The sequence below is a fragment of the Hyperolius riggenbachi genome, chromosome 9, assembly GCF_040937935.1.
Source record: "Hyperolius riggenbachi isolate aHypRig1 chromosome 9, aHypRig1.pri, whole genome shotgun sequence".
Lineage (NCBI taxonomy): Eukaryota > Metazoa > Chordata > Amphibia > Anura > Hyperoliidae > Hyperolius > Hyperolius riggenbachi.
The window spans coordinates 178,259,440-178,271,797 of record NC_090654.1 but is presented as its reverse complement, the minus strand read 5'-3'; the positions used below and the strand labels follow the sequence as shown (position 1 = coordinate 178,271,797).

The following is a 12,358-nucleotide window of genomic DNA, read 5'->3' as shown; positions in this document are numbered from 1 at the left end:
ACGCACACAAACGTTTATTAAAGCGCGCATAAAGTTTTATGTGCGGTAAACCGTGTGCGAAGCATAGCGAGCCGTGCTATGAGTTAGCACGAGTTTGTGAATCAAGCCCATACAGAGACCCGGATACCCGAGTGGAGACAGTTGTACTCTCCACCTGCCTTATTAGTTGGTTGCCCCTATTGCATCCTGATTTTGTGTGTACCAATTCTTGATCTGCTTACCTTTTACTACACTCTAACGTACTACACCATCTGGGCTCCCATTGTATTTGCTTTTTTTTCTGAAGGTACAGTTCTACTGCATCACACCTACAACGCTAAATTGAGAGGAATATGGAGGCAGACATATTTATTTCCTTCTAAACAAAGCACATTGCCTGGCTGTCTTGCTGATCCTCTGCTTTTAATAATTTTAGCCATAGACCCTGAACAAGATCTGGTTCTCTGACTGAAGTCTGACTGGATTCGCTGCATGCTTTGTTTCAGCTGTGATTAAGACTCTACAAATGCATTAAACATCAGCAGGATGCCAGGTAACTGGTATTATTCAATATGAAATAAATATGGCAGCTCCCATATCCCTCTCACCTCAGATGCCCTTTAAATAAGATTTAGATAGTAGTTAAGATTTAGATAGACGTATATAGCTTCTTAATTGTGTAATTTTATATCTTATCTGGATATTTCAGTAAACAAATGCTACCAGATTCTGAAAACCCATATTGCTGCCAAAGCGTAACTGTAAAAATGGGATATATTCACTAAACTGTGGAAAGCAAAATAACATATGTAGAGTAACCAATACAGATAAAACTGTAGTGTTAATAATCGTAACTGTACTCTGGGTCTGATTCACTAGTGAATCTTTTCCAGCAGTCCCATCTCTGGAAACGCCTTAGTGAAGACACTACATAGTGCACCCAATTCATTAAGGCAACCAATTACCATTGCAGAGGCAACTGGGATTTTTAATGTGGAAATGAAGATGGTGTTTTCCATATACATATTCACAAAGTAATGTCTTTCAGATATTTGTGGACAAGTGGAGAACTGTGATCCCACTGATACCATTCCAAGAAGCTGCCACATTAGCACAGATGTGGAGCAGGTCACACAAGTGCTGGAACTCAGAAAGATACGTCACACTGAAGCACGAGAGGATGCAAGACAAGGGATCCCAGGGGAAGGAGGTATAGAGCTGCTTATTACTTTCTGGATTGTTTTTTCATCCCTTAAAGCTGAACTAAATGTAACCACTTGAGGACCGTGGGCTTTACCCTCCTTAAGGACCAGACCCTTTTTTCCATTCAGACCACTGCAGCTTTCACGGTTTATTGCTCGCTCATACAACCTACCACCTAAATGAATTTTGGCTCCTTATCTTGTCACTAATAAAGCTTTCTTTTGGTGCTATTTGATTGCTGCTGCGATTTTTACTTTTTATTATATTCATCAAAAAAGACATGAATTTTGTCGAAAAATGATTTTTTTAAATTTCTGTGCTGACATTTTTCAAATAAAGTAACATTTCTGTATACATGCAGCACAAAAAATGTGGACAAACATGTTTTTAATTAAAAAAAACCCCATTCAGCCTATATTGATTGGTTTGGGTAAAAGTTATAGCGTTTACAAACTATGGTGCAAAAAGTGTTTTTTCCCATTTTGAAGCATCTATGACTTTTCTGACCACCTGTCATGTTTCATGAGGGGCTAGAATTCCAGGATAGTATTAATACCCCCCAAATGACCCCATTTTGGAAAGAAGACATCCCAAAGTATTCACTGAGAGGCATGGTGAGTTCATAGAAGACTTTATTTTTTGTCACAAGTTAGCGGAAAATGACACTTTGTGACAAAAGAGAAAAAAAAAGTTTCCATTTCTGCTAACTTGCGACAAAAAAAAATGAAATGTGCCACAGACTCACTATGCTCCTCTCTGAATACCTTGAAGTGTCTACTTTCCAAAATGGGGTAATTTGTGGGTTGTGTTTACTGTCCTGGCACTTTGGGGGTGCCTAATTGTAAGCACCCCTGTAAAGCCTAAAGGTGCTCATTGGACTTTGGGCCCCTTAGCGCAGTTAGGCTGCAAAAAAGTGCCACACATGTGGTATTGCTGTACTCAGGAGAAGTAGTATAATGTGTTTTGGGGTGTATTTTTACACATACCTATGCTGGGTGGGAGAAATATCTCTGTAAATGACAATTGTTTGATTTTTTTTACACACAATTGTCCATTTACAGAGATATTTCTCCCACTCAGCATGGGTATGTGTAAAAATACACCCCAAAACACATTATACTACTTCTCCTGACTACAGCGATACCACATGTGTGGCACTTTTTTGAACCCTAACTGCGCTAAGGGGCCCAAAGTCCAATGAGTACCTTTAGGATTTCACAGGTCATTTTTGTTTCAAGACTACTCCTCACGGTTTAGGGCCCCTAAAATGCCAGGGCAGTATAGGAACCCCACTAATGACCCCATTTTAGAAAGAAGACACCCCAAGGTATTCCGTTAGGAGTATAGTGAGTTCATAGAAGATTTTATTTTTTGTCACAAGTTAGCGGAAATTGATTTTAATTGTTTTTTTCACAAAGTGTCATTTTCCGCTAACTTGTGACAAAAAATAAAATCTTCTATGAACTCACCATACTCCTAACGGAATACCTTTTGGTGTCTTCTTTCTAGAATGGGGTCATTTGTGGGGTTCCTATACTGCCCTGGCATTTTAGGGGCCCTAAACCGTGAGGAGTAGTCTTGAAACCAAATGTTGCAAAATGACCTGTGAAATCCTAAAGGTACTCATTGGACTTTGGGCCCCTTAGCGTACTTAGGGTGTAAAAAAGTGCCACACATGTGGTACCGCCATACTCAAGAGAAGTAGTATAATGTGTGTTTGGGGTGTATTTTTACACATACCCATGCTAGGTGGGAGAAATATCTCTGTAAATGACAATTGTTTGATCTTTTTTACACACAATAGTCCATTTACAGAGAGATTTCTCCCACTCAGCATGGGTATGTGTAAAAATACACCCCAAAACACATTATACTACTTCTCGTGAGTACGGCGATACCACATGTGTGGCACTTTTTTGCACCTTAACTGCGCTAAGGGGCCCAAAGTCCAATGAGTACCTTTAGGATTTCACAGGTCATTTTTGTTTCAAGACTACTCCTCACGGTTTAGGGCCCCTAAAATGCCAGGGCAGTATAGGAACCCCACTAATGACCCCATTTTAGAAGTAAGACACCCCAAGGTATTCCGTTAGGAGTATGGTGAGTTCATAGAAGATTTTATTTTTTGTCACAAGTTAGTGGAAATTGATTGTAATTGTTTTTTTTCACAAAGTGTCATTTTCCACTAACTTGTGACAAAAAATAAAATCTTCTATGAACTCACCATACTCCTAACGGAATACCTTTTGGTGTCTTCTTTCTAGAATGGGGTCATTTGTGGAGTTCCTATACTGTCCTGGCATTTTAGGGGCCCTAAACCGTGAGGAGTAGTCTTGAAACCAAATGTCGCAAAATTACCTGTGAAATCCTAAAGGTACTCATTGGACTTTGGGCCCCTTAGCGTACTTAGGGTGTAAAAAAGTGCCACACATGTATTACCGCCGTACTCAGAAGTAGTATAATGTGTTTTGGGGTGTATTTTTACACATACCCATGCTAAGCGGGAGAAATATCTCTGTAAATGACAATTGTTTGATTTTTTTTACACACAATTGTCCATTTACAGAGAGATTTCTCCCACCCAGCATGGGTATGTGTAAAAATACACCCCAAAACACATTGTACTACTTCTCCTGAGTACGGCGGTACCACATGTGTGACACTTTTTTGCAGCCTAGGTGCGCTAAGGGGCCCAACGTCCTATTCACAGGTCATTTTGAGGCATTTGTTTTCTAGATTACTCCTCACGGTTTAGGGCGCCTAAAATGCCAGAGCAGTATAGGAACCCCACAAGTGACCCCATTTTAGAAAGAAGACACCCCAAGGTATTCCGTTAAGTGTATGGCGAGTTCATAGAAGATTTTATTTTTTGTCACAAGTTAGTGAAAAATGACACTTTGTGAAAAAAAAACAATAAAAATCAATTTCCGCTAACTTCTGACAAAAAATAAAATCTTCTATGAACTCGTCATACATCTAACAATACCTTGGGGTGTCTTTTTTTCTAAAATGGGGTCACTTGTGGGGTTCCTATACTGCCCTGGCATTTTACGGGCCCAAAACCGTGAGGAGTAGTCTGGAAACCAAATGTCTCAAAATGACTGTTCAGGGGTATAAGCATCTGCAAATTTTGATGACAGGTGGTCTATGAGGGGGCGAATTTTGTGGAACCGGTCATAAGCAGAATGGCCTTTTAGATGACAGGTTGTATTGAGCCTGATCTGATGGATAGGAGTGCTAGGGGGGTGACAGGAGGTGATTGATGGGTGTCTCAGGGGGTGGTTAGAGGGGAAAATAGATGCAATCAATGCACTGGGGAGGTGATCAGAAGGGGGTCTGAGGGGGATCTGAGGGTTTGGCCGAGTGATCAGGAGCCCACACTGGGCAAATTAGGGCCTGATCTGATGGGTAGGTGTGCTAGGGGGTGACAGGAGGTGATTGATGGGTGTCTCAAGGTGTGATTAGAGGGGGGGATAGATGCAAGCAATGCACTGGCGAGGTGATCAGGGCTGGGGTCTGAGGGCGTTCTGAGGGTGTGGGCGGGTGATTAAGTGCCCTAGGGGCAGATAGGGGTCTAATCTGATGGGTAGCAGTGACAGGGGGTGATTGATGGGTAATTAGTGGGTGTTTAGGGTAGAGAACAGATGTAAACAATGCACTTGGGAGGTGATCTGATGTCGGATCTGCGGGCAATCTATTGGTGTGGGTGGGTGATCAGATTGCCCGCAAGGGGCAGGTTAGGGGCTGATTGATGGGTGGCAGTGACAGGGGGTGATTGATGGGTAGCAGTGACAGGGGGTGATTGATGGGTGATTGACAGGTGATCAGTGGGTTATTACAGGGAAGAACAGATGTAAATATTGCACTGGCGAATTGATAAGGGGGGGTCTGAGGGCAATCTGAGCGTGTAGGCGGGTGATTGGGTGCCTGCAAGGGGCAGATTATGGTCTGATCTGATGGGTAACAGTGACAGGTGGTAATAGGGGGTGATTGATGGGTGATTGATGGGTAATTAGTGGGTGTTTAGGGTAGAGAACAGATGTAAACACTGCACTTGGGAGGTGATCTGACGTCGGATCTGCGGGCGATCTATTGGTGTGGGTGGGTGATCAGATTGCCCGCAAGGGGCAGGTTACGGGCTGATTGATGGGTGGCAGTGACAGGGGGTGATTGATGGGTGGCAGTGACAGGGGGTGATTGATGGGTGAGTGATTGACAGGTGATCAGTGGGTTATTACAGGGAAGAAAAGATGTAAATAATGCACTGGCGAATTGATAAGGGGGGGGGGGGGGGTCTGAGGGATAGCTGAGCGTGTAGGCGGGTGATTGGGTGCCCGCAAGGGGCAGATTAGGGTCTGATCTGATGGGTAACAGTGACAGGTGGTGATAGGGGGTGATTGATGGGTAATTAGTGGGTGTTTAGGGTAGAGAACAGATGTAAACAATGCACTTGGGAGGTGATCTGATGTCGGATCTGCGGGCGATCTATTGGTGTGGGTGGGTGATCAGATTGCCCGCAAGGGGCAGGTTAGGGGCTGATTGATGGGTGGCAGTGACAGGGGGTGATTGATGGGTGATTGACAGGTGATAGATGCATACAGTACACAGGGAGGGGGGGTCTGGGGAGAATCTGAGGGGTGGGGGGTGATCAGGAGGGAGCAGGGGGCAGTTTAGGGCATAAAAAAATAGCGTTTACAGATAGTGACAGGGAGTGATTGATGGGTGATTAGAGAGGGGGGGATTGGGTGCAAGCAGTGGTCTGGGGGGTGGGCAGGGGGGGGGGGGGGTCTGAGGGGTGCTGTGGGCGATCAGGGGGCGAGGGGGGAAATCAGTGTGCTTGGGTGCAGACTAGGGTGGCTGCAGCCTGCCCTGGTGGTCCCTCGGACACTGGGACCACCAGGGCAGGAGGCAGCCTGTATAATACACTTTGTATACATTACAAAGTGTATTATACACTTTGTATGCGGCGATCCGGGTGCTAGTAACCCACCGGCGCTTCCGAACGGCCGGCGGGTTACAGCGCGAGGGGGGCGGAGCCAGTCCCCGGCGGTGGATCGCGTCACGAATGACGCGATCGCTCCGCCCATGCCCGTACAAGGACCGCCGCCAATTGTACATGCGGCGGTCCTTGCGGGATCCACTTTCCGGCCGCCCCTGTGCAGTGGGTGGTCGGTAAGTGGTTAAATACAGAAGACAGACAGAATATGATAATTTAACACCAAAGCTTTAAAATTACTCCATTTTGAACATCTAGTCAATCATTATAAATGGTTAAAATTCAATCCATTGTATTTATAGTGTAGGACTGAAAACTATTTGAAATCCAAAGTTGTTGTGGCAATTGATTTATCACACAGTCGGCCTGATTGCTAATACCACAACAAGCGGCAATGAAAATGAAAATCAATGCAGACAAAAATCTTGGTCCCACTTTTTATTTCTTTAAAAGTTAGGGCTGGTTCAGACGGACGTTCGGAGGCGTTGCGTTCATTGGCGTCGCGGCGGCGATGTGTTCGGGCTTTCAGCAGCGTTCGCGTTGTGTTCGGATGCGATCTGTGTTTTTCTTTCCCTAGGGGGACATTACCCGTCGCGGTTAACCGCCCCTGAAAGCTACAGGTAGCTTCCAGGGGCTCCTTGAACACCAGGGGAAATCGGGACCCGAACGCCGCGTTCGTGAAAACGCACGTGAAAGCTTGGTACAAACGCTCCCATGCACTTGACTGGGAGCGTTTAATGCCAAGCCCCGAATGCTGGCGGTAAACGCTCCGCAAGCGTCCATCTGAACCAGCCCTTACAGCAAACGTGTCCACAGCTAGGCACACTTGTGACCTACAATGTCGCATAATAAATATTATTATTTTATGCCCCAAGCAATGGCTGATCACTGTTCTTTTCTATCCATGAAAGTGATATTAAAACATGCTAATGAATCATCAATGCAACCCCAGATAATAACATGTACTGTTTTAATTATTATTTGTCAACAATGTCAGAGCCAACCCTCCTGAAATAATTATAAACATCTTAGATAGCCATGCAAGCTGAGGATGGGAGTTCTGAGCTTTACCACTCTCATCAGTGGGTCATACCATTCGAGAGGGGGGGGGGGGAATCCCCACCTTCACAAAGCACTTTTATCCCAATGTTGAGAGACACAGGACTTAACCTCACCTTTTTGTATCCCAAAAAGGAAGTGGGAGCCAGTGAATTATTAGTAGATTATGGTGCTATTTGATCACCTTCTTAATAATGACCTCAACATTAATGACCAGATCACCATAGGTCAGGTGAATACATAAAATAGGTTATTTTTTTACTTTATACTTATTCACAAAAAGTTAAGAAATTTCAAAGAAAAATAATTGATGGTGTAAAAAATATTTTAATGAAATGCTGTGAAACACACAAACCTTTTTTAGAAACACTTTCATTTTGCAAGATGTTATAATTTTTATCGCTGCTGTTTTATTCTAATATCATATTCATGCTTGAATGAAACACCGTTGGCCCACACTTGTCACAAGCCCACCACAGTAGTATAGGAAACCAGAAGACAGCATGTTTTGTTTTACCACATTTCCAAAAAGCGAGGACAGCATAGTAGCTATCTAGTGAATGTTCTTCTTGGTTTTAACCCCCAGGGTCTGATCCAGTCTATTTGCATGGAGTTAGCATAATGTGTGGGTGACTTTCAAGGTCGAACCTGCCATCATTCTGAAAATGTATAGATATGTTACCTTGCTTCTTCCCACTATTGGGCATATAAAGTGTTAGGAGAATTAGATAGTAAACTCCATATGATCCGTAATATATACGTCCATTCATGTTAGAGAGTTTTGTTCAAGGACTCCTTACTGAATAGGTACTTGCTTTCACACTCTTGTCTCCTATTACACTGGTGGAGTCCTTAAAAGAAACCTGGAATGTAGAAGACCTCAGGATTTTCCCTTACATGGGGCTTCCTCCAACCATCTGTAGTCCATCAGGTCCCTCAGATTTAATCTTGTCCCCTCTGTTGTGCTCCTGTGAATCCATGCGTGATCCTGGCAGTGTGCACCATCCGATCGTGCTACCTGTGAACTTTGTGAACTACATATGCACAGAGCACTCCCGGCCATGGGACCATGATCGGGGGGTGAACGCAGCGCAAACCACACAAGCGTAGTGGCCCACAACTGGGCCACTCAAGGAATTTATCAGGCCAGACTGCAAGAGAACAAAGGAGACTGGACTGAATCCAAGGGACCAGATGGGCTACAGCGGGCTGGAGAAAGCATCAGGTAAGTATAAATTCTGAGGTGTTCCTTGTCTCAGGTTCACTTTAACCAGCACACTATCCAGCCACTTGGTTAGCACATAAAGTCATAAGGGTTCCAGACCTACATCCTTCAGTGAGAAACCCTTTAACAGTTATTGAGGAAAACTGCAGAAGGTTTCACAGGGTCTATTGAGCACTGACATCCGAGAAGCATAGTGGAGACTGAAAGCAGAAGGTTATATTCCCTATGTTTAAAACACTCCTTTATGTTTGACTGGCATGTACTTTACCCTTAAATGTTTTATCCTGGTAGCGTAATTTCATGGGCTGGCTTGACATTTAAACAACCGTGTCTTGCTATTTGTAACATCACAGCGCTAGTGAACTCTAAAGCCTCCATGACACAGCCTGCTGCTGTTTCTGCTCTATGCTTCTAATTCTGTGACCTTCCCCCGGAATCGTGAACAAGGAGGCCACCATCTTTCTGCTGAGATAATAGGCCCTGCACAGCAGTAGAAGGCCCCCGTCTCTTAGAAGTTCTGTATATATTGTGATATTTCTATAAAAACTTCAGTGAGAACAATACGCTCAGTATCTGCATGTCATTTGTATTCTATAACAACTTGGAAAAGGATTGGAAACTATTTAACTTACATCATGCGTTTCCAAAGGATCCTTTACATAATGCATTTATAGGTTATGTGAATAAAATGTTTTTTGAAGTGTTGTTATAAAGAAACCTTCACTTTAGGGGTCTACTTATAACTCCAAGATGCAAGCCTTCAAAATCTGTGCCTTTGAGGGGAAATAGATGCAGAACCACCTTAATCTCCAGAATCCAAACTTGAAACTGAAGAGAACTGTACTGCGACGGGGAGTTTTGGGACTTTTGGCATGGACCCCCCTCCGGCATGCCCCTATCCAGGTGTTAGACCCTTTGAAACAAATTTTCCATTACTTTTGTGGCCAGAAAGCGCTATAGAAATGTTATTGTTTTGTATTGCAATAGGGAGTAATAACAGGTGTTAACGCATAGGGCCCCTTTCCACTGATCATATTTCAATCCAAAATCCCAAAAAATGGATTGCAAGGGGTGTATATGGAAATGGGATGGATAAATATTTTCTGGTGGGCCCCATTAGGTGCAGAGTATAATGTCAGAAATAAATACTGTAGTATAGCTTTGTGAAACAAAAAAAAAGATAAAAAACAAAACAAAATTACAGTGATAATAAATGCAACAAATGATGTAGAAAGACAGTGGAGAATCAGCAAGGAAATACAGCTTTTTGCTTGCTTGCTAGCTAGCTGGTCTGCTCACTGCAAGTAGCACAGCTGCAGCTCTTAATAACCTAAGCTCTCCTTTCCCTAACTGCGTGAGAGCGCAGTAACCAAGCCTTCTGGGCTCTGATAGAGGGACTGGAATGGCTAAGTCAAGATTGTCTAATGAGGCTGTATGTATTTGATGTCAGACTTAACAGTGATACCTTGAAACATTCAGATTAATGACAGATCTCAAATACATTGAACTTACAGTAGTCCTGTATACAGTTGTGTGTGGAATAAACAGTGGTAATGGCATTAAAGGATAATTAAACTGAAACTTTGCCTTGGGGGAACACATGTTATGCTGCAGTGTAATGATCTGCTCAGCTGGCTGCACAGGCAGACAGCTGTTTGACCATTCCTCTAGTCTGTGGGCTGCAGATCTCTGTCTTTCCTTTGCAAGTTTCTGATCTGCTCTGCTGCTGAGGAATTTGCATACATTGGTTATGCAAATCACCCAGCTAACTCCTTTGTAGGCTGGCAGTATAAAGAGCTATGTTTCCCAGAGTCCTTGGCTGGTCATCCCTTCAGGGTTTGTTGAAACACTCCTAGAGTATCAGCCATGCTATTTCTTGTCAAAGTTATCTTAGAGTAATTATTGGGACTGCACTAGGCAGTTTCCCTAGTCCAGTTAGATGGTTATCTGTGTTGTCTGTATTGCCTCTCTGTTGCGATTGTCCTGTCACCAACGGTGGTTGTCAGGAAATCGTTCTGTCTGTCTGGGGTGCTAACCAGAGCAGCGGTCGCTACTGGTAGCCCCTTCTGTTAATCTGTCTTGTTTGGATCGCACTAGCCTCTAGCGGTAGCAGCTGTGGATCCTTCTGATCTTTGTTCTTGGAGTGTAAGCTGGAGCAGCGGTTACTACCGGCTACCTCATCTGTCTGTCGTGTTTGGATCGCACTAGCCTCTAGCGGTAGCGGCTGTGGATCCTTCTGATCTTTGTTCTTGGAGTATAGCTGGAGCAGCGGTGGCTCCCTGCTATCTCATCTGTCTGTCGTGCTTGGATCGCACTAGCCCCTAGCGGTAGCGGCTGTGAATCCTTCTGATCTGCTTTCTTGTTCCTGTACCCGGATCGCACTCGCTCTGGCGGAAAGAGCAGTGGATCTTTCCTATCCTGTTTCCCATCCGTTTGTCTGTCTTGTCTGATATGAACGCTTGCTGTAGGCTTGGTGAGGTAACCGCTAAGCAAGAGCTCACGTCCTCTGTTTCGTGTTTGTCTGTCGGTGGTTAGTTAGGCGTGCTTGTCTCTGTTGCGCTTAACGTGCAGAGATCGAGCTGTAAACGCGTTCGCTGTTGCGAATGAGTGCGGTGTTCGCGTTTATTTAGCCGTATGTTATTTTCGTTATTTTTTCATTGTTGTTTGCTGTGCCTTTGCTACTCTTGTGTTCTGTTCTTTTCAGTCTTGTGTCACTTCTGGCGATCGCCTCTCTCGCGATCGCGTTCATACTTTGTTTCTGCAAATGTGTGTTCACCGTCGCTGGGTGGCGACTAGATTGGGGAACACACATTTAGCCTATCTCTGTGCTCTTCTCTTTAAGGGCTGTTCAGCCCCGCACTGTCTTAGATCTGTACAATTCCCATCTGGCATTTGTGGCCGTGCAGAGGCTGTGCTCGTCTGCACTCCACAGCACCATCTGCTGGTGGGAATTGCCCTCTGCTGGTGCATTGCACCTAGCCTGGGTACACCGAATTATACGCTTGTGGAGGGTTTTCGCTGTGTCAGTGCGCATCTTGTGCGCTGACCGCGAAAACGATTTAGAATCTATTCTGTGGAAAATGGCCACTTATCCCTAGAGTTTAGGATTTACAGTAAGTGTCCAAAGGGACTTATAGTTGTTAATTGTGAGGTGGGGCGAGTGAGGGTTGGGGCTTGTCAAGCAAGTTTTTCTGAATTCCTGACATTCAGCTTTAAAGCGGTATTGTCACCATAAAAATCAAATTTCAACAGCAACTGTTCTGAGTGTATTAAGTGATAAAGATGCTAATCCTGCATTCAAAACTTTTTCTGCTGTTATGGTTTGGAATTATCACATACTTTAGGAGCACTGGCCCTAGTGCCAAACAGTGCCAAATAGTTGAATGCTGGGAGTTCTTTTTATCTATAATATATTCCTCCACTTCCATTTATTTCCCTATCTAGCTGCTTATCAGAAAGACCCCCTGATTACTTGTGGTGACTCAGTGATTGGATGTGTAAATAAAAAAAATAGACAGTGCAGTTGTTAGTATACACCTCAGTGGGAGTGTCTGAAGACTCTGGGAGGAGGGCAGCTAATGAATACACAGTGAGCAAGAGAAGGGAGGGGGGGAAACAAGAGTCAGGGAGGATATGATGTCAGCATTAGCTTGGCAAGCTGGCCACTGCCTAGAATAGGATTTTCTGCTTTTCCTTTATAAAATTCACAGGAATCATTACATGGATAGCACAATACATCTGTTATGTAAGTAGAAGTAGTATTTATCTACTTATATATGTGTTTTTTATTTCTAGGTTAGCACGGGTGTCGCTTGTTCTTCAAAGCAAACCTGAAGCAAAAAAAAAGTATGATATAATGACTTGTATGTGTGGTACAGAGAATGAATAGAATATTA

The 12,358-nt window shown here is 43.9% G+C and overlaps 1 protein-coding gene across 2 annotated transcripts in view; it reads left to right on the top strand.

Moving 5' to 3' along the window:
• Window positions 1-12,358, top strand: part of CFAP20DC (CFAP20 domain containing) — a 498,588-nt gene that overhangs the window by 196,464 nt on the left and 289,766 nt on the right. For both annotated transcript variants that reach the window (XM_068253759.1, XM_068253760.1), the window contains one exon: window positions 1,028-1,189. In XM_068253759.1, the coding sequence (XP_068109860.1) occupies window positions 1,028-1,189 (162 nt within the window). The remainder of the gene's footprint in view (window positions 1-1,027; window positions 1,190-12,358) is intronic.